Source organism: Panulirus ornatus, chromosome 29 (assembly GCF_036320965.1).
Source record: "Panulirus ornatus isolate Po-2019 chromosome 29, ASM3632096v1, whole genome shotgun sequence".
Classification (NCBI taxonomy): domain Eukaryota; kingdom Metazoa; phylum Arthropoda; class Malacostraca; order Decapoda; family Palinuridae; genus Panulirus; species Panulirus ornatus.
The window spans coordinates 8,555,519-8,577,486 of NC_092252.1; the positions used below are offsets into that span (position 1 = coordinate 8,555,519).

At 45.0% G+C, this 21,968-nt stretch overlaps 2 protein-coding genes across 4 annotated transcripts in view; one reads left to right on the plus strand and one right to left on the minus strand.

Annotated features, from left to right (window-relative positions):
* Window positions 1–21,968, minus strand: part of LOC139758060 (uncharacterized) — a 113,644-nt gene that overhangs the window by 79,489 nt on the left and 12,187 nt on the right. The window lies entirely within an intron of this gene.
* LOC139758061 (protein O-linked-mannose beta-1,2-N-acetylglucosaminyltransferase 1-like) overlaps window positions 20,872–21,968 on the plus strand; it is a 72,421-nt gene continuing 71,324 nt past the window's right edge. For both annotated transcript variants that reach the window (XR_011714757.1, XM_071679127.1), the window contains exon 1: window positions 20,872–21,026. Coding sequence is in view for 1 of the 2 variants with exons in the window: in XM_071679127.1 (XP_071535228.1) it covers window positions 20,974–21,026 (53 nt within the window). In the remaining variant the exon portion in view is untranslated. The remainder of the gene's footprint in view (window positions 21,027–21,968) is intronic.

The following is a 21,968-nucleotide window of genomic DNA, read 5'->3' on the forward strand; positions in this document are numbered from 1 at the left end:
CTGGACATTATCTCATGTATTCTTCTTTTCATGGAGTATTACAGTAAAACATTTGGATATACGCATACCCACCGAGGCGTTTACCATTTTTGTATAGTCAGGCTAAGAAAAACTTCGTTTTCTTTTCCATGAAGACTTTTTCTGAGAGAACGAGGTTGGGGTAACTCTTGAATTGCACATTGAGCCTCCACTCCGTAGTGTAAAGTTTTTCTGTGTTGAATTTCACGTACAGATGCGAGTTCTTAACATTTTACTTAACTTATGGTAATGAAAGTAACGTTCATGGTCTTTTATATGGTTTTTATCATTAAAAAGAATGATACCTGATCACAATGCATATTAAACTTTGGGTCGCCATTCTATCAGGTCCTAAGAATAAGGGACGTAGACTTAACTATAATGTGGCTGTGTTGTGTACAGTCATCATGATAACTAGACACAGATAACTGTAAAGAATTTAGAAAATTTAGACAGCTATGTTTTTCCTAACTGACATAGAGGAGGCTAGGTAAAGTAAATCTCATAATGAGTACAGTATGGGACTGGATTCGTCTGTGATGAATAGTAGTTTAAATTGGTCAAAGCCTGACGGAGCTTCTTCTTTAGTTGCAGGTTAAGTTCAGAATGTCCCTTGTATTTGTGAATGCCCCTCTTTAGTTCGGAATGTCTTGGGTATAGTAGGTTATGATAAGAAAAACGTAAACATTTATGAATATTCCTCCTCTTGCGATGCTTTCTCGAGCACTTACGGGTTATGTATATATGTCCAGTGTCTTGGAAATATCTTTATGAGTGGCGGCGGCACTGGGGTGGGGTACAGGGGGGCTGAAGCAACCACTTCATAGTATATAGGGGTGTGTGATGTCTCCATGGTTGTTTAATTTGTTTATGGATGGGGTTGTTAGGGAGGTAAATGCAAGAGTTTTGGAAAGAGGGGCAAGTATGAAGTCTGTTGGGGATGAGAGAGCTTGGGAAGTGAGTCAGTTGTTGTTCGCTGATGATACAGCGCTGGTGGCGGATTCATGTGAGAAACTGCAGAAGCTGGTGACGGAGTTTGGTAAAGTGTGTGGAAGAAGAAAGTTAAGAGTAAATGTGAATAAGAGCAAGGTTATTAGGTACAGTAGGGTTGAGGGTCAATTCAATTGGGAGGTGAGTTTGAATGGAGAAAAACTGGAGGAAGTGAAGTGTTTTAGATATCTGGGAGTGGATCTGGCAGCGGATGGAACCATGGAAGCGGAAGTGGATCATAGGGTGGGGGAGGGGGCGAAAATTTTGGGAGCCTTGAAAAATGTGTGGAAGTCGAGAACATTATCCGGAAAGCAAAAATGGGTATGTTTGAAGGAATAGTGGTTCCAACAATGTTGTATGGTTGCGAGGCGTGGGCTATGGATAGAGTTGTGCGCAGGAGGTTGGATGTGCTGGAAATGAGATGCTTGAGGACAATGTGTGGTGTGAGGTGGTTTGATCGAGTAAGTAACGTAAGGGTAAGAGAGATGTGTGGAAATAAAAAGAGCGTGGTTGAGAGAGCAGAAGAGGGTGTTTTGAAATGGTTTGGGCACATGGAGAGAATGAGTGAGGAAAGATTGACCAAGAGGATATATGTGTCGGAGGTGGAGGGAACGAGGAGAAGAGGGAGACCAAATTGGAGGTGGAAAGATGGAGTGAAAAGGATTTTGTGTGATCGGGGCCTGAACATGCAGGAGGGTGAAAGGAGGGCAAGAAATAGAGCGAATTGGAGTGATGTGGTATACAGGGGTTGACGTGCTGTCAGTGGATTGAAGCCAGGGCATGTGAAGCGTCCGGGGTAAACCATGGAAAGCTGTGTAGGTATGTATATTTGCGTGTGTGGACGTGTGTATGTACTTGTGTTTGGGGGGGGGGGGTTGGGCCATTTCTTTCGTCTGTTTCCTTGCGCTACCTCGCAAACGCGGGAGACAGCGACAAAGTAAAAAAAAAAAAAAAAAAAAAAAAAAAATATATATATATATATATATATATATATATATATATATATATATATATATATATATATCGATATGTCATTAAATGTACCAGTATTCGCTCGCTACGTAACCCATCTTTAGGGACTCGAATTATGCAATTTTTTTTTCTAACAAGAAAAAAATAGAAAAATCGTGTGACCAAGAAATTTACGGGACAGTAACCCACACGGTGATAACAAAGGCTGGTACTTGAGACTGGTTTCGTTTTTATGTTTAGATTTAGAAAGCGTCATTTGAATATGTGAATATTGAAGATGAAATTTGCTCTTTTGACGGCTATTGAAATAAGACAAGGCGTCCTTTGTGTCTCACTGGCAACCGAGATAGGAAGGTACAATGACCTCCACCGTTTGGCCGAGCCATGCCAGGCGTTCCTGCCCGAAGATGGACACTAGGAATCAATACGAGGCTCGTTGAGGGCAGCGTCGGCTGACCCGGACCTTCTGCAAGCCTCTGTGCTGCCACTAATTTCGGTTTACGTAGATTGATAACAAGATGGTTCGTCACACTGGTCTAAAATCTTGAAGGCTGTGATCAAGTCATCCTGTACTCTTCTCTCTTCCATGACGGGCAAATAAATGACACCCAACCGCTCACCGTAACTCCATCTCGCTTAATTCTGGTATTGTATGATTTTTGTTGCCCTCCTCTGGACGTTCTGCCTGTAACGGTGCGGTGACCAAACATGAGAAACATTTTTCAGTATTGGCCTTATTTTTCAGTATTGGCGTTATTTTCATATACGTTGATGATAGTTTCATTGAAGATTTTGGTATCCATGTTTGCCCAGATACAATTATTCCCTCCCTTTCTCATTTGTTCTGAAGTTTCCTGAAATTTGGCGACCCATCCTTGTTTCTTTTTACGTTTACGGTAGTTGAAATTCATCGATCATAAACCATGCATGCGTGCGTGTGTGTGTGCGTGGACACGCTAAAATTTGCTAATTCAACATACCGGACATTGCTTAGTAATGGAGGCTTTATGTGTGGGAATATGAATTAAGTATTTGACATGTACCCAGTTGGAGAGCCGTTGATAGGAGTAAGAAAAAAAAAATCGGTCTTTGTAGCAGGTGTGGCGAGGAGGGGTGAGTGGGGGGAGAGGCGTCACCTGGGGAGGGAAGTTGTTGAATACCAGACGTGTTAGTCACTCCCTCCCTCCAGTACTGCCTCGCTGGCTGCAGTGATGCCGAGCTACGCCCCAGTCCTGGTGACTGGAATGTGGCACTCTGACAGGAACTTGTGGCTAGGGTCTGATGGATTAGAATTATCTAGGAGTGTTGTGGTTGAAGCTCCGACGATCTCAGGGTTGTGGTTGCGGCGTGGTGTCGCTTGAGGTGTGACAGGGTGTGGAGGCGCAGGGACGGAGTAGTTGGGTGTAGCGGCGTGGTGTAGAGGCATAGTGAGGATCTATGGGTGTTGCGATAGATGCGTCACGACCTGCGGGTGTAGCGGGCTATGTAGGTAGATTGTCACGCTCTTGCTGGTCTAGGGTTACTGGGGTTAGCCTGTAACGCCCTAGAGGGTATTGCATAGGTGAGGATATGTGACGGTTTGGGTAGCCAAACAAGTGACAAAAGAACTGGCGGAGTTCCACAGCCTTATAGGAGCTACGACGTGAGAGATTCCTCAAACGGGCCAGCGTTTGCGACCTGTGATCCAGATGTTTGCTGTCTCTTTTCTCGTATATTCATAACTTGTCTCTATTGAAGTCTTTGCCAGTAATGACATGTATTTATAGCTGTCAGTATGCTGAATGTAAGGCACATACGTTATGTACACATTTAGGGAACGATTGCATAGATGAACTCGTTGAATTTTACTCATAAATTACAAGCTTTAAAGCTAACAGCAAAGTAACACCGTGTAACTTAATTGAGGTGAAGTTATACAAGTGTGCGTTCAAGGAAATTGCGTTATCCAAATATAAAGATCATTTCAATCTCATTCATCACAGTTATCAGTGGCAAATTATGTTAAATCAGAAGGTTCTGGGTTGTTTAAGATGAAATATGGCCTTGATAACTGCACTCATTTACATAAGATGGGATAATGTAGTGCCATTATGAAGTTACATGTCGCGTGGCAGACCTGTGAACCATTTTATGAATTGTGTGAGGTTGTGTTACGAAGGATAGAACATGATAGTGGCGATGGTTCGTCATATGATGCTTATGATCATTGCTGAAGCCAGTGATAATTAATTTTTTTTCAAAGCTTAAGTGTATATCATAGCCAAGATCTATTTAAAAATTCCTTTAAGCAGTGTTGAATGACTTGAAATTAATCTATATACGTCGCAAGCAAATATCAATGATAATATATGGCTTTTTCTAGTCGAAACTAGGATATATTTGACCTATCATTTCCGCATGTATGTATTGTATGTGAGTTTCTACGAAAAGTAATCATGTCCCACGAATTTTCAAGATGTGAAGGAGTTATTATTTCGAATTTGCACGGATTAGAGCTAGGAGTGTATCACTGAGATAGTAGCAGAAATGTAATAACATTTCATGGACAGATGCCGAAGATATTCATAGCCTAGTGGAACCCAGCCTACCTTTTGACTTCGTTTTTATATTCATGACATTCAACTGTTTAACAATTGCGTAGATAAACGTGAACTCATAATTCGCACGTCGTTGCGTCTGTTAATATATTAATGCTTATCATTAGATTTGCAGTATTACGTCTAAGTGTCTCCGAGGCATGAAGAGTATGATGATTACACGCACACACGAACAACCAGTCGTGGCTCCAGTGTCGAGTTGAGACATGAATCACAATTCTCCAGGTCTACTGTTACCCTGTACTTCACGTGATAATGGGAGTATATCAAGTATTTCAGTGGTTTGATATCGGTGATTTCATTTACAAATTTGTAAAAACGCTGAACCATGTTACCTTCGTGTTCCAAGGTCATATGCAAATTAATACCTTTGATCTGTAGATTTTCAGTAGCATTTTGCATACAAAGTCTCTCCTTGTAGATCTAATAGCCTTTGTTGCTATAATTTTTTTCTGCGCAGTCGAGTTATTGCTTCTGTGACCGATGTTTTCGCTGCCACGACCGGGAAAAGTTATCGTACAGATGTACCTCGCTGTTTGATTAATTAAATGATTAACGATCTTATGTCGACATCTTACAAGTTGCACGTTTATCGATTTTTTTCTTTAGCTCTTGTCCCAAAGATATACAACTTAGGACGCATTCAGCTCAATAGGGAAAAAGATAATCAAATAGATATATTAATTGCTGAAGTTGCTTGCCACAGGACGCTTTCTATGATAATGTTTGCAGAGCACATAACGATTTCAATTGGACTTTCGATACCCATTGTTGGAATCAGAAGGCTACAGAAATGTCATCATAACATTGGTTTATATATGAATAATTACCCACATGCACATGATGGCAATAACCACAATTTGATTTTGATAGCACAGACAGACGTACGGACGAATGAAAACGATCGGTGAGGATTTTAAAGTACTTGATGGCAATATGTTTTGATAAAAGTCAACACCAGACACGTGTCAGACGCTGGTGCATAGATACCTGCTCGGTTGACCCAAAACAAAGAAGCAAGCATATGAAATCTTAATGTCCGCCAGTTTCACCTCCATCTTGACTCGCTAGGAATAAGAATGAATATATTTAGAAAACAAACAGTCCATGCTGCTGTGTCTCGATCAGAAGATTTGCTCCAGGGAGTTTATTATATTCGGAGAGCTTTATAAACTTAGGATGATGAAAGTTTTGACCCTTTTTTTATTCATAAAGTGTCCAACATGGCTTGAGCAGATCATGCTTCAGTCATTGCTATATGTGGTAAAAAGAGAATAGAACACGAGATAGAGGAGGACATTATTCGATCTCTTCAGACGTCGGTAGACCTGACCCTTGGAGGTGGAAAGGTTATAGGAGGAAGGAAAGACAAAAGTAGGAAGTTGAACTCCGCAGCTTCGCTGTACCATGAAGGTAGGTATTATAATTGCCTAACCTCGTGTGGCTGGTCCTCAGAATAGTTGGGTTAATCAGTTAATTATGACAAGTATGAAATCAGGCACTGACCGACTTTTGTGTACCGGAATGAATAGTATTCATTGAGTTTGCATCTGCAAATGAACTTAGCGACAAATCTGTAACGCTTATGAACTGAGGGGAGTTAGTCTTATCCGTACTCATCTTTTATAGTTACCATTTTTATCCGCCCTTTGCGTGTGATTCTTTAGGGATGCTGCCGCTTAAAGTTAAATCTAGAACCTCAGTTGCTCTCGAGGGTACGTGACCTTGGCAGACAACGAATCATTTAGCTGTGGGTTCGCCCCGACAGTGGACGACAGTCAGACAAAAAAATTTAATCAGGTTTATGACAAAATTCTTCTCATTCACACTGACCTAAAACTCCTGATGGAGAAACGAGGACGTCGCCTGAGTGATTGCTGGCAAGAGATGTAACCACCCTGGAATTTAGGACAGGAAAAAAAGTAGTCCATTTGACAGACGTAAAATGTGCCAGACGTAACGCTTTTTGAACACGAGTCTACGATCGTGGACTATGGCTAATGCCCTTGGGCATGATAGCTTGACCTCTTACCTGGTCTTTAAGGGTCATACCGTCGATGCAAAGGATTAATCGAATAGGATCAAGGAAAATACTTGGTGAGGGATAGACACAGAGCCAGGCGTGACCGAGTAGAGGGGAGACAAGCACTGGTTGAGGAGGGAAGAAGAGGGGAAGCCGATCATTAAATGAAGGGGAAGGTGTTTGGTGAAACGAACTGTGGGTGAAGGGGAAAGTGTGGTGACACATGTATTGTACAGGGGGGTAGAATATGAGGTAGGCAAGCACTGGGTGAGAGAGGAAGGGTGACTCAAGCACTGGATGACAGGTAGGGGCGGGGATACAAACGCTGGGCGAAGGTAGAGAAGACATAACACGCACAACACAAGGGGAAGGGGAGGAAAAATAAGTCTAGGAAAGTGGGGGGGGAGGGACGGAGGAGACAGGTTTCGTGGAAGGGGAGAGAAAAGCACAGTATTTGGGGGAGAGACGGGAGGAGAGCTGATAGCAGGTACGCTTGGCGTATTGACCTCTCTCGGAAAGTGACCATGTGTGTGTGGTGGACATGATACAGATGGCTGATGGAAATTGCGTAAAATTGATTTACAGTAGCGAGCAGAGACGCTCATAGATATGAAATGAAAGAAGTATGTGACACGGCAAAAAAAAAAAAAAATGTAAACGAGCAAATAAAAAGATTTCATTGGGGTGTAAAAATATATATGGTTTAGGTCCCTTGGATGAGGATAGGTAGACTCGGTTCAAGGCTTTGCAGATGTCTGGCCTCGGTAGCAGGGTGCCTTTGCGTTTAAAGCCATCCATTATCTCAGCCCAGTAAAGCCACTTGACATTATAGTCAGTTATTTATCACGCCCGTTTTCTAAGTTTTCTCTTCGATAGTACGACCTCGACCCGAGGGGTAACTGGGTCATTTCTCCCGAGTTTATGTCTCTGGCTGGTGTATTGACTGGTCGTTTCAGAAAAGCCACCTATGTTTAGAATTACGTTTAGTCGCGTGACATTTGCTGAAGGTCCAATACTAGGGAACACGGTCAAAGTCTTGATTATTCATTATGCCGATATATAATATCAAGGTGTTTACTTCCTCTGTCACCTGTTTATGTACACCCGTTGAGGCGTTCAGGTTGGAACAAATGTGCACACACTTCAGCCTTTTGTAGTGAAGTGTAAGATAACATTACAGTTTGCTTTATAGTAATTATTCCCTCGTTTAACGTGACGTTAAGTGCTTTGCAGACCATTACGCGAACCTCTCGTTACTGGGCTGTGTATTGCACCCGAACACAAAACATTAATTACACTCCTCATACGGGTATTAATTGGGGAAGGGGCGGGGAAGAGAGAGAGAGAGGAAGGCGGGGTTGTTTAGCATTTGCCAGAAGGCGGTGGGGGGTAGGGAATTCGCAGTAACGTCAATACTCATGGGTTAGCAATGAAGACTTGGAGGTCTGGCTGGTGATTGGCGGAGACCTGAGGCCGGCCACCGCCGCTCGCCTGGTGATGGGGGGGGGGGTAAGGAGGAGGGGAGGGAGGTGCCAATCGTTTTTTCACGGTCATCGGAAGTGTGTTAGAGGAGCGGCGCCGCCCGCCGGTCGGTCGGTCTGGCTGGCTTGCTGCTGGAGTGGTTGATGTACAGCACAAGACCACGGGGTAGGTGACTGACGGGTTTTGATGACCGTCTCGTAGGCCGCAGTTGTTCAGGTCGCTCGCTGTTCGCGTCAGTGGAAGCGCGACACGGAAAGCCAAGCTCGTCTGGCCAACTTACCTGTCCTACCATGATTGGTGGTTAGTTCGAGTTGACTTGGTTGAATTAAAAGGCTTCGCGTCTCCACTTGAACGGGTCTGATTAGGATAATGGTATCAGTATGATTGCATAATGAGCAAGGGATTAGAAAAGAAATACGTCATTTTCTAGTATTAAGAAACCGAATCCTTTCTTAGGAGAGAAAAAAAAAAAGAGGAATTAACGTTAATGATATTATGTTCTGCTAATAAGGGGTTGCATTTTATGTGTGAGGATCCTTTACTTGGAAAAGCCAAAACTAATCCCATGCCACCATGTCCATAATCAGAATACTTTTCTAAGCCTCATAAAGTGATCGGCACGGGAAAGACGAGGCAAGGGAGCCTCTCTCTCTCTCTCTCTCTCTCTCTCTCTCTCTCTCTCTCTCTCTCTCTCTCTCTCTCTCTCTCTCTCTCTCTCTCCCCTCGTGTTGAAAAGGTCATTCCTAGAAAAGTGAATATGACAGAATAGGGAAAAAAAAAAAAGCTTTGTATGGTTTTGCACCAGTTTGTATCTTCCTGGGGGGAAAAATAAGAGATATAGCCAACCTGCTTCATTCACCTCCGGGTCATTGTGATAGGATTCAATTACTCTTCAGCCAGGTGTTGTCAGGAAGGATCTTAGTGGCTCTGATGTAAGAGAGAGACACCTTAGAAGACATCCAGTTGGATCATCATACCTAAGGTGGTGATTGACTATCAGTTTATACGCCAGATACCCGACGTGCTCAAGTGTACAGTCATAACCGCTTCCCGACCCGCTGAAGTTGACCGCTTTACATCCACTACCTGACTCGCTGAAGTTAACCACTTTACATCCACTACCCGACTCGCTGAAGTTAACCGCTTTATATCTGCTACCCGACCCGCTGAAGTTGACCACTTTATATATGCTACCCGACCTGCTGAAGTTGACCGCTTTCTATATGATACCCGACCTGCTGAAGTTGACCGCTTTATATCTGCTACCCGACCTGCTGAAGTTGACGGCTTTATATATATGCTACCCGACCTGCTGAAGTTGACCGCTTTACATCTGCTGCCCGACCTGCTGAAGTTGACCGCTTTACACCTGCTTTCCAACGTGGTGAAATTGACCGCTGTACACCGGCTGTGGGACGTGCGTGTTTTCAATAATTACACTCACGGAAAGGTCTCGGTGGAGCAAGCGAGTAGCAGGCAATCAATACGAGACACACACACACACACACGACATGGCTCCTGGCAAAGACAATTGTGGCCGAGTGCATTAAAACTGTAGCACAGACTTGTCCCCGATATGTCTATTCCTCGTTTCTGTTTGTGCGTTGCTAGCGACTGTCTACTCTCTTTTACTCTATGACAGACTGAAGTGCCTTCCTCCAGTAGCGAGAGGAATCTCTTGCCTTCCTGTTTCGTTGCAGAAATATTTTCTTTGTTCTCGTTCGTGTGGCGAGATCGATTGCTTTCGTGTATTAAAAGAATTATTTGTGGCACAGTCGCATTTTTCTTTGTGGTATAGTCCTTTGTTTTCATATATATGGACTCATAGGAATATATATATATATATATATATATATATATATATATATATATATATATATATATATATATATATATATATTGTTTCCTCATCTTTTGTTTGGAGGCTCATGATTTTGCTTTCATTTGTGTGTGTGTGTGTGTGTGTGTGTGTGTGTGTGTGTGTGTGTGTGTGTGCTATCAAGCAAGCCACAACCCAGGAAGTCCGCGCGACTCAGGCTGTGGGTCCTAATGTGTCCCACTGGTTTATGGTGGTGAAATTTAAGGGAAAAGAAATGTCGAGATCTCACGGTTAGGAAAAAATATGGTCAGTTTGTCACCATCAGGTTAATGAAAATGATCATCACTTAGATGAAATACAGAGTCATTATGATGATAAATATGTGATAAATGGAGAATAGATGTCTGAAGTCTGATCTAGATCATGGGTAAGATATCCATGCCCTGACACAGCTCATCATTAGTAGAGTATGAAAGTTGAGGAATTTCTCGAGGCGACAGAGTCAGTAGAATTAGGTCGATCTCCGACGACGTATGTGTTTTACGAACCTGATACTTGCTTACGCATCAGCCAGGAGGGACCAATGAATGTGGATTCCCTTTTCCTCCTTTCTTATCGAGTTTAGGGATGTTTGCCGCCTGAGGGTCATCCCATAGACTACAGGGTTTTAGAGAGCGTAGTCGTGTTACTCCTTCTTCAGGTGGGTTCTCCCACATTTCAGTAAAGAAAGAGTCGTGTGGAGGACCTGTTTAGAGGAGAGTGAGGGAAAACAGTGTATTTCTGGAATGCCATCGACGAGTGTTTTACTGACGGATGTGATGTGGGTGTAGGATGTGACGGGGAAGGAAGTAGACGATGAGACAGACAACGTAGGTAGTGAGGGAAAACTTAGGGAGAGACAGGAGAGGTAGTGAGGGGAAACGGAGAGTGAGACAGGGTAGACATAAAGGGGAAACAAACATGAGACACATTTAGGTAGTGACGGGGAAACAGACGGTGAGACTGAAGTTCTTGGTGACTGGGAAACAGACGGTGAGACAGGGAAAGAGAGAGATCTTCACCGATGACTGACTAGATTTCCCAAAATAGCTGAGGTTAAGGATTACGTCATGACCCTCGTGAGAAAGAAGGCGTGCATAACAATTTACCAGATTGGTTCCGAGAAATCTGTGTCGTATGTTTATTTTTTTTATCATAAATCAGAACAGGTTAAAGCACGCCACTTTAATGATGTGATTGCCTCGATAACATTGCCAGGGTGGATTCTGTCACGTCTCCTCGAGTGTAAAAACTCACTCCCTGGACCGAGCTTAAACTCTAGGACGAAAGTTTGGAAGGTTAATGAGTCCTGATCTTAACTGGGACCATTAAAGAGAAAAAGACCATATATCAGGTTAATTAGGAAATTATGATGAGCTAAAAAAAATCTGTTTTTAGAGGGATATAAAAAGAGATAGTAGATGCCATGTATGTTAACTGTAAGATTTTTAAGTTTGTGGCTCTCGTACCTCAACGACTGAATTGCTTCAGCCAAGTTGTTGGTATACATCATGGTCCTTGTATGTTATCGTAGACTGTTTTGTAAATATTTTCAGTGGGCGGGTCAGGAGTGAGAATTTAAGATTTTTTGGGTATTTGAAAATGTACATAATGCCTCAGTTTCCAACCTCTTGAGCACGACGGTACGACTCATGAGCACGACGGTGAGATTCTTGGGCACGACGGTACGACTCTTGAGCACGACGGTACGACCCTTGAGCACGACGATACGACCTTCGGGTATGATGGCGTGACCCTTAAGGGTCAAATTAAAGGCCACATCATCATACCTAAGGGTCGTTTCGTCCTGCTCATAGCGGTGAAACGTACCATAAAAACAAGGACAGGGGTACCTAGTACCAGCACTAGAATACCATTCCTTACGTTTTTTTTTTTCGGAATAAAGAATTGAAATTGAAAAAAAGAAGTGAAAGGAAGAGCTGCCAAACTATGACACTTTTAATGTTAGTTTCAGAACGCGAATCCATCACCCTATATAGTGGACACAAGGACAACACGCTATGGACAGGCATGCAGTAGTCACCTTGTAGCCCTTTGTACCCCAAAATCCCTGGATCTCTGGGTTATTATCTCACTAGAATTTGTTCGGAATATCTTAAGAATACATTCGAATATCTTAAGAATGTATTCTAATCTCTCACTCCCGCCTGTATTGGTGTATACATATCCGTAGTTATGACTACCTCCCTCCACACATCTTTTTTCTTGCTCGTTTTCCACAAAGTCATTCTTCGTAAAACGACCTTGGAACCCAGGTAGTCTGACATTCTTTTCAATCTGTTTGAAGACCAATCTATTCTGTCATCGCAACAAATTTCAGCCTCATAACTCTTGTGGAAGTGCTTGATAATTTGCATTAATCTTTGGGACCAGAATCATCATATGTGTATTATGAGCGATTTGCTGCACGCTTCCTGTCCTCACGTCTGGACACGAAACGTTTGGTAACCTGCTGAAACTCCCACTCGTCCTCGTTGTAAGGTACAGAGGCCTCACTAGAAATACCCGACAATATGTAGTAGTGACTCGCAGTCGTTAGCATGAGTGTTTAAACTCTGTTTTACCTCCTTGACTACTTCAAACAGACTGTTTGCCTCACGACCCTGAAAATTCAGGTTTTCAATGTCTGCCATGATGCGGGTTCAAAGCTGCAAGTGAGCCAAAGTTCACGCCCATGGCTGTCCCCGTAGATGCAAGGTAATGCCAACCCTGACGTACTGAGGAAGGAACGTAGTGATAACATTAAGACAATCCTGTCATCTACCACCGTGCCTCACTCAGCGAAGTCGTAAATCACCGAAAGCGAGCGAGGCGTTTCTGACATTTCGCCGGGCGAGGCAAAAGCAAAGGTCAGTGCTCGTATCTCGTCTTCTGGTGAAGGTTAAGGTCAGGCACAGTTTCGGCGTCGCGTTCATGATATCAAATGGAAGGTGGAGAGGGTCAGGTTGGAGGCTCCACCCCACACACCCACCCCCTCATGAGGCTACGTCCCTGGTGAGTGTGACAGAGGATACATGAGCCTGTAATTCTCATAATTAAGTTAGAGTTCGTGACTCGCACTGACGTCACTTAAGAGGGCCCATCCGTAAAAGCAGAATGTGATCTGATTGGCGTAAACTGCTGGTCTCTTCTGCCTTGAGGTCCCCCCATTTCATACGCTCACGCAAGGTGTCGCCTCCTCGCCAGTGAGAGAAGTGATGTCTTGGAGGAATAACTTGGGTAAAGTTTTATATTTCTACCATGACCTACTTGGAGGATAACCCTTCTGTGCTTCACAGATTACAAGACGGGGGTAGGGGTGGTTTAATGCACATTACTACGTACTGGAGACCTCGGTACTAAATCATTCTGAAGAACACGAGAAGTTCAGGTAGCGTGTTCGTGCATTACAGGAGGAGGTAGAGTCGTCATGAAATGTTGAGAATGACAGAGTACACACAACTCAGCCGCGTGTCCCCTGAAGTAAACCTGCCGTGCTCAAGGTAATTTAGGATCTGTGAAGAAAAATGGTTTCTACCTCTGCCATGACATGGATTACAGTACTGCTCCACACACACACACACACACACACACACACACACACACGCTCAGGTCAGTTGTTTCATTGTGTGAAATCGATGGTTTAGCCGCAGTACCGAGAGAGGGGGTGTTAGTAGACATGGAGGAACTTTAAGACTTCACAGATTTGTTTTATGGTGGGAATTTAGCTCTCGTTTCTGTTACAAAAATGTAAGGTTCCTAGAACGTGCTGATTCCAGTACCCTTCACATCTGTATCTATGTTCCCTTTATTGATGTATAGTTCCATAAACGTTCATCATGGGCGTTCCGTCACTGTTCAAGAGTCGTACTCTCGTGCATGAGGGTCGTACCGTTGTGTTCAAAGGTCGTACCGTTGTCCTCAGGAACTGCACCATCGTACTTAAGTGTCGTACCGTTGTGTTCAAGGAGCTGCTCCTTCGTACTTCAGGGTTCGTACTGTTGTACTTAATGGTCGTACCGTCTTCCCCAAATGGGTTGATATTCATGTCCTTCCATGTGTGGATATCCAGTTTTCTCCACACGTCACTGTCCAGTTGTCTACCTGAAAATGCATGTTAATGTGATCGTAATTTCTGACCCTACCTGACACGCCTGTCATGTCTAGATTAATAATAAGCCAGTGAGGCAGTTTAACATGTAGAAATCCAGCTCATTATCTCGACAGTTGTCACGCACGACCCTGACTGCCATTAACCCCCGCCGCCAGCGTCAAGAAAGGTCGGGGGGTCATCCCTGGCTCAGGGGGAACGCCTGCCTCCCGACCACCACGCCTTCAAAGGTCGTAAGTCTCCATGACCGCACTGACCTCTCCCCCGTCACAGGTTGAGCTATTGATTTCAAGTGTATCTGTTGTCCTGTTTGTGGGTAGAGTGTTTCCCTCTGTACGGCGGTATGCTCCGTGCAGGATGTATTCAAACACTTAGACTGCAGCACATCGCTGCACAGGTATTTTATACGATCCGGGTTTTTTTTTGGCCTCTTCCCAAATTATTTCATTATTATTATTATTACTGTTATTATTATTATTATTATTATTATTATTATTATTATTATTATTATTATCATTATTGTTATTATTGTTATTCTTTCTTTTCTTTCATACTATTCGCCATTTCCCGCATTAGCGAGGTAGCGTTAAGAACAGAGGACTGGGCCTTAGAGGGAATATCCTCACCTGGCCCCCTTCTCTGTTCCTTCTTTTGGGGAAAAAAAAAAAAACGAGAGGGGAGGATTTCCAGCCTCCCGCTCCCTCCCCCTTTAGTCGCCTTCTACGACACGCAGGGAATACGTGGGAAGTATTCTTTCTCCCCTATCCCCAGGGATATTATTATTATTATTATTATTATTATTATTATTGATATTTATTATTATTATTATTATCATTATTATTATTATTATTATTATTATTATTATTAGTATTATTACACCAGGTGAGCTATTATCATTTTTGTCGTCTGTTTATAAAACTTCTGCATTTCAATCTTCTCAGAGAGGAATAATGGAACATTTTTTTCTTTAAGTTTCCTTATTTCGTGTCGATCGGACGTATGATATGGCCGAGGCAGGGCAGAAATAATCTCCAGTTGGCTGGAAATTAGATATTTCTCATATCTGATGAAGACACAGAACCAAAACTTTAGAGAGAAGAATTATTTCTTGCCAATCTGACATCCAGCGTGGTTGCCAGGTCTTGCTGACCAAGTGGGCGATAAGGTCCGATGAACGCCCAGGGATGAACCCAGTCGAGTATTTGCAATATGAAGCCACGGCTGAGACCGGACTCCCATTGCTCAACCATCCGTTCACACATATGATTTGAGAGAGAGAGAGAGAGAGAGAGAGAGAGAGAGAGAGAGAGAGAGAGAGAGAGAGAGAGAGAGAGAGAATCAACAGTTCAGACGACGTAAGTCGAAAATTACTGATCTTCGTAATCTTTTTTTAGCCCTTAGGATAAGTCATCTCCACGAATGTTGCATGGACGAATCTTACTCAGCCTAGTCGACCCAGGGCGAGAGTTTCCACTTCGTTCCGAACGAGATCGAACCCTGCTCTCCTTAGCCACAGGTAGACACACTAACGCGCTCAGCCACCCTGGAGCACTTACCCCGCCCACCCACGTCAAGTCGCCACAAGGTTCTCCCCGGGTTTCCCTGTGTGTCACATCTGGGTCTGCTGTCGATCGAATTTCAGCGCCCGCTCCTCCCCGACACACCCTCACCATCTGCCGCTGCTATTGGCCAGCTCCACCATGTCGTCCTACTCAGACGATATATGACGTGGACTGAACTACACTGTAACTATTGTGAAAAATTTTCACTTGGTTTAAAGTACCGTCGATTTTTCATTTTTCCTCTCTCTTCATTTTTGCTGTATGATCATTTGCCGTCTACAGGAACGGAACAGCTACGTGCTCCTGTGTGTGGTTCTGGTAACGTGTGTATCGTGATTATGAAGCATAGATATCACTGAATGAGCAAGACATCCAAGTTGTAGTTGTAGCCACGTACCACGGTAAGCTTGTGTGGTGGAGGAGGTAGGGCTTAGCAACGTGTTAGTTACCTGAACAGGGAATGACATTGTGGGTAAGTAACGTGTTAGTTACCTTAACAGGGAATGACATTGTGGGTAAGTAACAACTTTACCCAGTTAACTGTTTGTATGATCTGGGTAGATGGTTTTCCCTTCGTGTTGCCCCGTCTCTTAACCCTGTATACACGCCATGTTTTAATATTATGTATACGCATATATACGCACCCTAGCGTACGTCAGGTAGTCGTACATCCACCATCCCCAGAGGGAAGGATGAACAGCTGGGCTGGCTGTGAAACGACTGCCCTGTCCAGGACTCGAACCCGACCCCAAGCCCGTTAAATTGATGGGCTCGCAACACAGAACACGACACCACGGTGTGTGTATGTGCGTGCGTGTTTGTGTGTGTGTGTGAGTGTGTGTGTGTGTGTGTGTGTGTGTGTGTGTTGCATTTTCATAACTACACGTTACAGTGTCATAAGCCTGAGGCCAGTAATAGCTGAGGTAATGACATGCGTCGCAATAGGTCCCCCTCACATCCCCCGTGGCGTGAGTGTAGTGCCGTAGTGGAGGGGTATTGTTTGCAGGTGCATGGTCGTGTGGTGTTCGTTGTTTGCATGACTCGTGTACGTTGCATGGTCGTGGGGCTTGCGTTGCTTGCGTGACTCGTGTGCGTTGCATGGTCGTGGGATGTGTTGCATGCATGACTCGTGAACTTTGCATGGTCGTGGGGTGTGTGTGTTGCTTCCATGACTCTTGTACGTTGCATGGTGGTGGGGTGTTGCATGGGGAGGTCCCGGTGCTGGGAGCGGGCTGGGTGTGGCACAGGAGGGTGTTGCCCCGGGTGTTCCACGGCAAACTTGACGCAGTGTGTACTGCTGTGACGTCATTATGATCGTCTGCGGCAGGCGCCGCTCACCTGCTACTCTTCCACAGTCTCACCATAACGTACCGGTACACCTGTTCTCCCGATATAACGTACCGGTACACCTGTTCTCCCGATATAACGTACCGATACACCTGTTCTCCCAATATAACGTCTTGGTACACCTCATCTCCCGATATAACGTACTGGTACACCTGTTCTCCCGATATAACGTACTGGTACACCTGTTCTTCCGATATAACGTACTGGTACACCTGTTTTCCCGATATAACGTACCGGTACACCTGTTCTCCCGATAGAAGGTACCGGTACACTTGTTCTCCCGATATAACGTACCGGTACACCTGTTTTCCCCTCTGTAAAAGTTTTTTGATACACCTGTTGCCTCAGTATAACGAATGTCGAGCTTGCAGCGTCAATATGATAGGGCCTTCATCCACCGCAGGTGCTATCACGTCAGAAACCTCAGTATAACATACTAACAAAACCCTGATCCCGATTTGGCGGTACCATTATAGTGGGTAAAGGTACAGACAGCAGGGCGTTGTGCATCTGCTGTCCGATGTAATTCGGTGATACACCTGTTGTGGATGATATGCTGACACCTGTAGGCCAGAAATAACCCACTGATACACCTGTAAGGCATTGTAACGCCCGTAGTTTCCATATACCGTCCTGTAAACATCTGTGACATACACCTGTAGCGCCCATAAATCGTTCATGTACATTTGTGGTACCCGCGTAAACCTCTGTGACATCTGTGGCACCATATAACGTTATGTTACGTCCAAAGGTACTTTTCTGTGGTGGAATGTCAGCCACAGTCATGTGAGACGAGCCACCATGAGAGAGGCGTGTGCTGTACTGTGAATACGGAACTTCCTGTCAATAAGCGGTGACTGGCAAGGATGTTATATGATCGTTACTGTTTCACTCCCCGTCACACTACCTGTCACACTTCCTGTCACACTCCCTGTCACACTTCCTGTCACACTCCCTGTCACACTTCCTGTCGCACTCCCTGCCACACGACCTGTCACACTTCCTGCCAAACTCCCTGTCACATTTCTTGTCACACTCCCTGTCACACTTCCTGCCACACTCCCTCTCATACTCCCTCTTACACTACCTGCCACCCCCTGTTACACTTCCTACCACATTCCTTGCCACACTTCCTGCCACACTCCCTGCCACATTTCTTATCACATACCCTACCACAATCCCTACCTAACCCCCTCGCCACTCTTCTCACCACACTCCCTACCTCACACACTGCCATAGACCTTGCCACCCTCCTCGCCACTACAGCGTTCTTGACCTCATTACCTCGTGACCTCATTTACCGTCATGACCCATTAGCACCCCGTGTGTGTGTGTGTGTGTGTGTGTGTGTGTGTGTGTGGCCAGGGGTAGTCGCGACGACCACTGGTGTTGATAGCAGGGGAGGGAGGCAGTGTGTGTTGTGACTATAACTCTCTGTTTCCTATATAAAGATTTATTGTGATATTATATTCTGTGTAACATTGTTTTGTGTTGCTATGTATTGTGGTGTACTCCTGCGAACACAAGTAAATTCCTGTGTATTGCACAGCATGCGCGTTGTTGTATTCTTATATACGCTTGTGTACAACCTACTGTAAACGTATATTCCATTTTCCTCGTATGTGAGGCACTATACCTCTGATTGCACGCCATTATATACTACTGCACACCTGTACAGTATACTCACATACACATGACAGGCAGGAATAACTACAGAAATGATGAAATGGATTCAAGAAAACGAACACCACCACACAAGATGTTTGCCACCCTGCAGGTGGCGCACCTACCACGCGCCGACCGTGTCCTGTGTCAACATTCACGTCTTTGACGTATGTACGACGCCCTGTAGGGCCATCAGCAGAGTATAACGGACCACCACTACCCCAAGGTCGTTCCTTCAGCTCCTGCCGACGTTAATGACGCTCTCGGCGGGGAAAAAAGTAAGTCTTTACCAAGATTAATTCGGGCGAGTCTTTTGTTAGCGTCCTCTTCCCTCGTTATGGCGCGAGTAGATCGACAGTCGGGTTGAAGGATGACTCTCAAGCACTCGATAGATCCTGAGAACGGGCTGTCATGAGGCCGTTGGGGCGGGTGGGTGTCCATGACAGGCATGGACCTCGCGGACCCTAACAATAGCAAGGGAATAGAGTGATGATATCTGCTGTTAAAGGACCAAGGTCAGTGTGATCCTCCTGTAGTTTGCCTCTCGGTGATCCTTGATTCACCTGATCATTCTCTGTGACTGAGTGCATGCATGGACTCCTGAAACTTCAATTCGTACGTCGTCTCAAGTGGTCATCATACGCCTTTGAAAGTTTTGAAATACATACCAAAAATAATTAATTTTCCTCGAGGTTCTTAATCTTCACACACACACACACACACACACACACACACACACACACACACACACACACACATATATACATATTCATGAGTTAGCATGTGTACATGGTAGAGACCCATAGGTGGTGTATACTTGGTGAAGGCCAATGGGTGTCATGCACGTGGTATAGATGAATAAGGTGCCATGAACGTGCCGAAGATCAGGGAAAGATATGAACATGTTCAAGATCGAGGGAAGATTATAGGGATCAATAGAAGATGGTGTATACCAGTAGATGGTGCGTCCATGAAGAGAGAAAGGAAGTACACAAGATGCCGTTATATTCCGGGAACAAGTTAGAGAAATACACGTTCATAGCTGGAGCGTCTCAGACACCAGGAGTCGCGTTTCTCACCCGAAGACTTAAGTCACTGCCATAAGACTCAAGTCACTGACTGCAACACCGTGGTCATGGGTGTAAGTCATCACACTCCAGAAGCCACATGAGTGTGATCGTGTGGCTCACATCATCACTCAAGTCTTCTTCCTCTGGAGTTCGTATTTACGTCTCTAACAGATGTTTACCTTCGCTTTGAGAATGATTGATGGTGGAAAATAAATTCTGAAATTTCTATTCCGACAGCGATTGCTTTTCTTTTTCTTTTTTTCTTTTGTCTGAGTCATGGTTCCCGGAAGCCAGCGGACGCTTCTCAGCAGGCTACCATCGTCCATGTTCTTTGATAGATCTCAGTGGCTGATTCGTCGCAGATAATGTTGTGTACAGCGATGTCCATCAACTGCTGGTCATGTAACACGGATGTCGTGAGGGACACGTTGGAGAAACTCAAGGACTCAAGGATTTGCGATCGCACCGTTAGTTCTCCTGTTGCTACACTTACCTAAAACTTACGTATAGTTTGTAGCGACCTTCGCTGGTGTTACGTGCTGCCATATACGGTGGGGATCATGTTGTTAGTCGTGTTTTGTTTGTCTGGCGAGGGAAGCCTTGGCTACGCACGGGCGCACTTCCTTAGGCAGGGGTTCCCAAACCCATGTGATCATGTTTCGTGCAGTGCCTCCTCAGCTCGGTCGTGCAGAGTCTCAGCTCGGTCGTGCAGTGCCTCAGCTTCGGTCGTGCAGTGCCTCAGTTCGGTCATGCAGTGCCTCAGCTTGGTCGTGCAGTGCCTCAACTTCGGTCGTGCGATGCCTCAACTTCGGTCGTGCAGTGCCCCAGTTCGGTCATGCGATGCCTCATCTCGGTTGTGCAGTGCCTCAACTTCGGTTGTGCAGTGCCTCAGCTCGGTCGTGCCGTGCCCCAGTTCGGTCGTGCAGTGCGTCAGTTCGGTCGTGCAGTGCCTCAACTTCGGTCGTGCTGTGCCTCACCTCGGTCGTGCATCACGCGTCTGAAATGTGTCCAGTCATCCCGCCCTAATATCGTAATTTACTTATGTACTGGTGATATCCATTATAAAACTACGTATGAGTACAGATGCGTCACCTTTCGTAAATCAGTGTCCTGCACTCTGCTCCTAACTACTTATATATATATATTTTTTTTTCCAGTGGAGCGTGGCTCGTGGCACACGTCATGTCATCCTCCACTGAGCATATCGTCCACATGGAGCGTGGAGGTCAATGACAAGGTCGTCGGTCGTGCCTCTGAAGGATCCAGCTTACGTTGACAATGAGGGTTCCTGCCAAAGTGTCCTACGGAGGATCCCATATTCTCCACCGCAGGTTTGTAAAGATTCCTTCCAATTCGTATTCGTTTCTTTGTCTCTGTCCTTTGCAACTCCCTATCATTCCACGGCTCTGGTTCGTCCCGTAATTATAACCAGTCGTTCAACATCGCATTACTACAGTTGTCGCTGTGCTTAGGGATCGTCACTGTGGTACAAATATTGCTATTGTCATTCATACGTCAGGTAAGTGTAGCCCGAGGGTCGTAGACAGAGCAGGTTATGTGGGGTCAAACCTCGGTAGCCTGGCTGTCAGACAGGCCACCGACCTGACCTCGCCTGACCACTAATCATAACACTGGGGGAGTTGCGTCACGAACAGGCAAGACTTAGGGACGTGACGAACTTCTTACGAAGGGGAACGAAAACCTTTACGTTAGGACGAACACATAACGTCGCTCATACGTTCAGTAACTGTGGTCACACCGGGACACTGTACATCTAAATGTTATGAGTGTAACGTGGACGATATTGATTCAACAGACTTGACATTATATTCTGTTTACAACCACCGTTACAACCACACCACACTCACCACAACCACCACCACCCGTTAAAGACATCTTTGTATGGCTGAAGATGTAGACATATTCAGCAGCGGCCAGAGGAATTTCTGGGCGAGTGGTAACACAATTTCCCTTTCTCACGCGATCTGCCGAGAAAAAGATACGAGTAGGAGGAGGAAGTGGGATGTTTGCCCGGGTGATGTGAGGGTCTGGTGATGTGAAACACGGGCATAGTAACGGCTGTATTGGTGCGATCATTACCACTCCATAAGGACCCGGTGAAGGGGCATTTTACTCACGCGCGAAGGGAAAGTAATGCAATCAAGTGAAGGGAGGCAGGTAAACGTGAATTGTGCTGGTCACTGTCTCCCGCTGTAATGCGTGAGGGGAATGAAGATTCTGGGGCAAGACCGACGGAGATCAAACACAAGGAG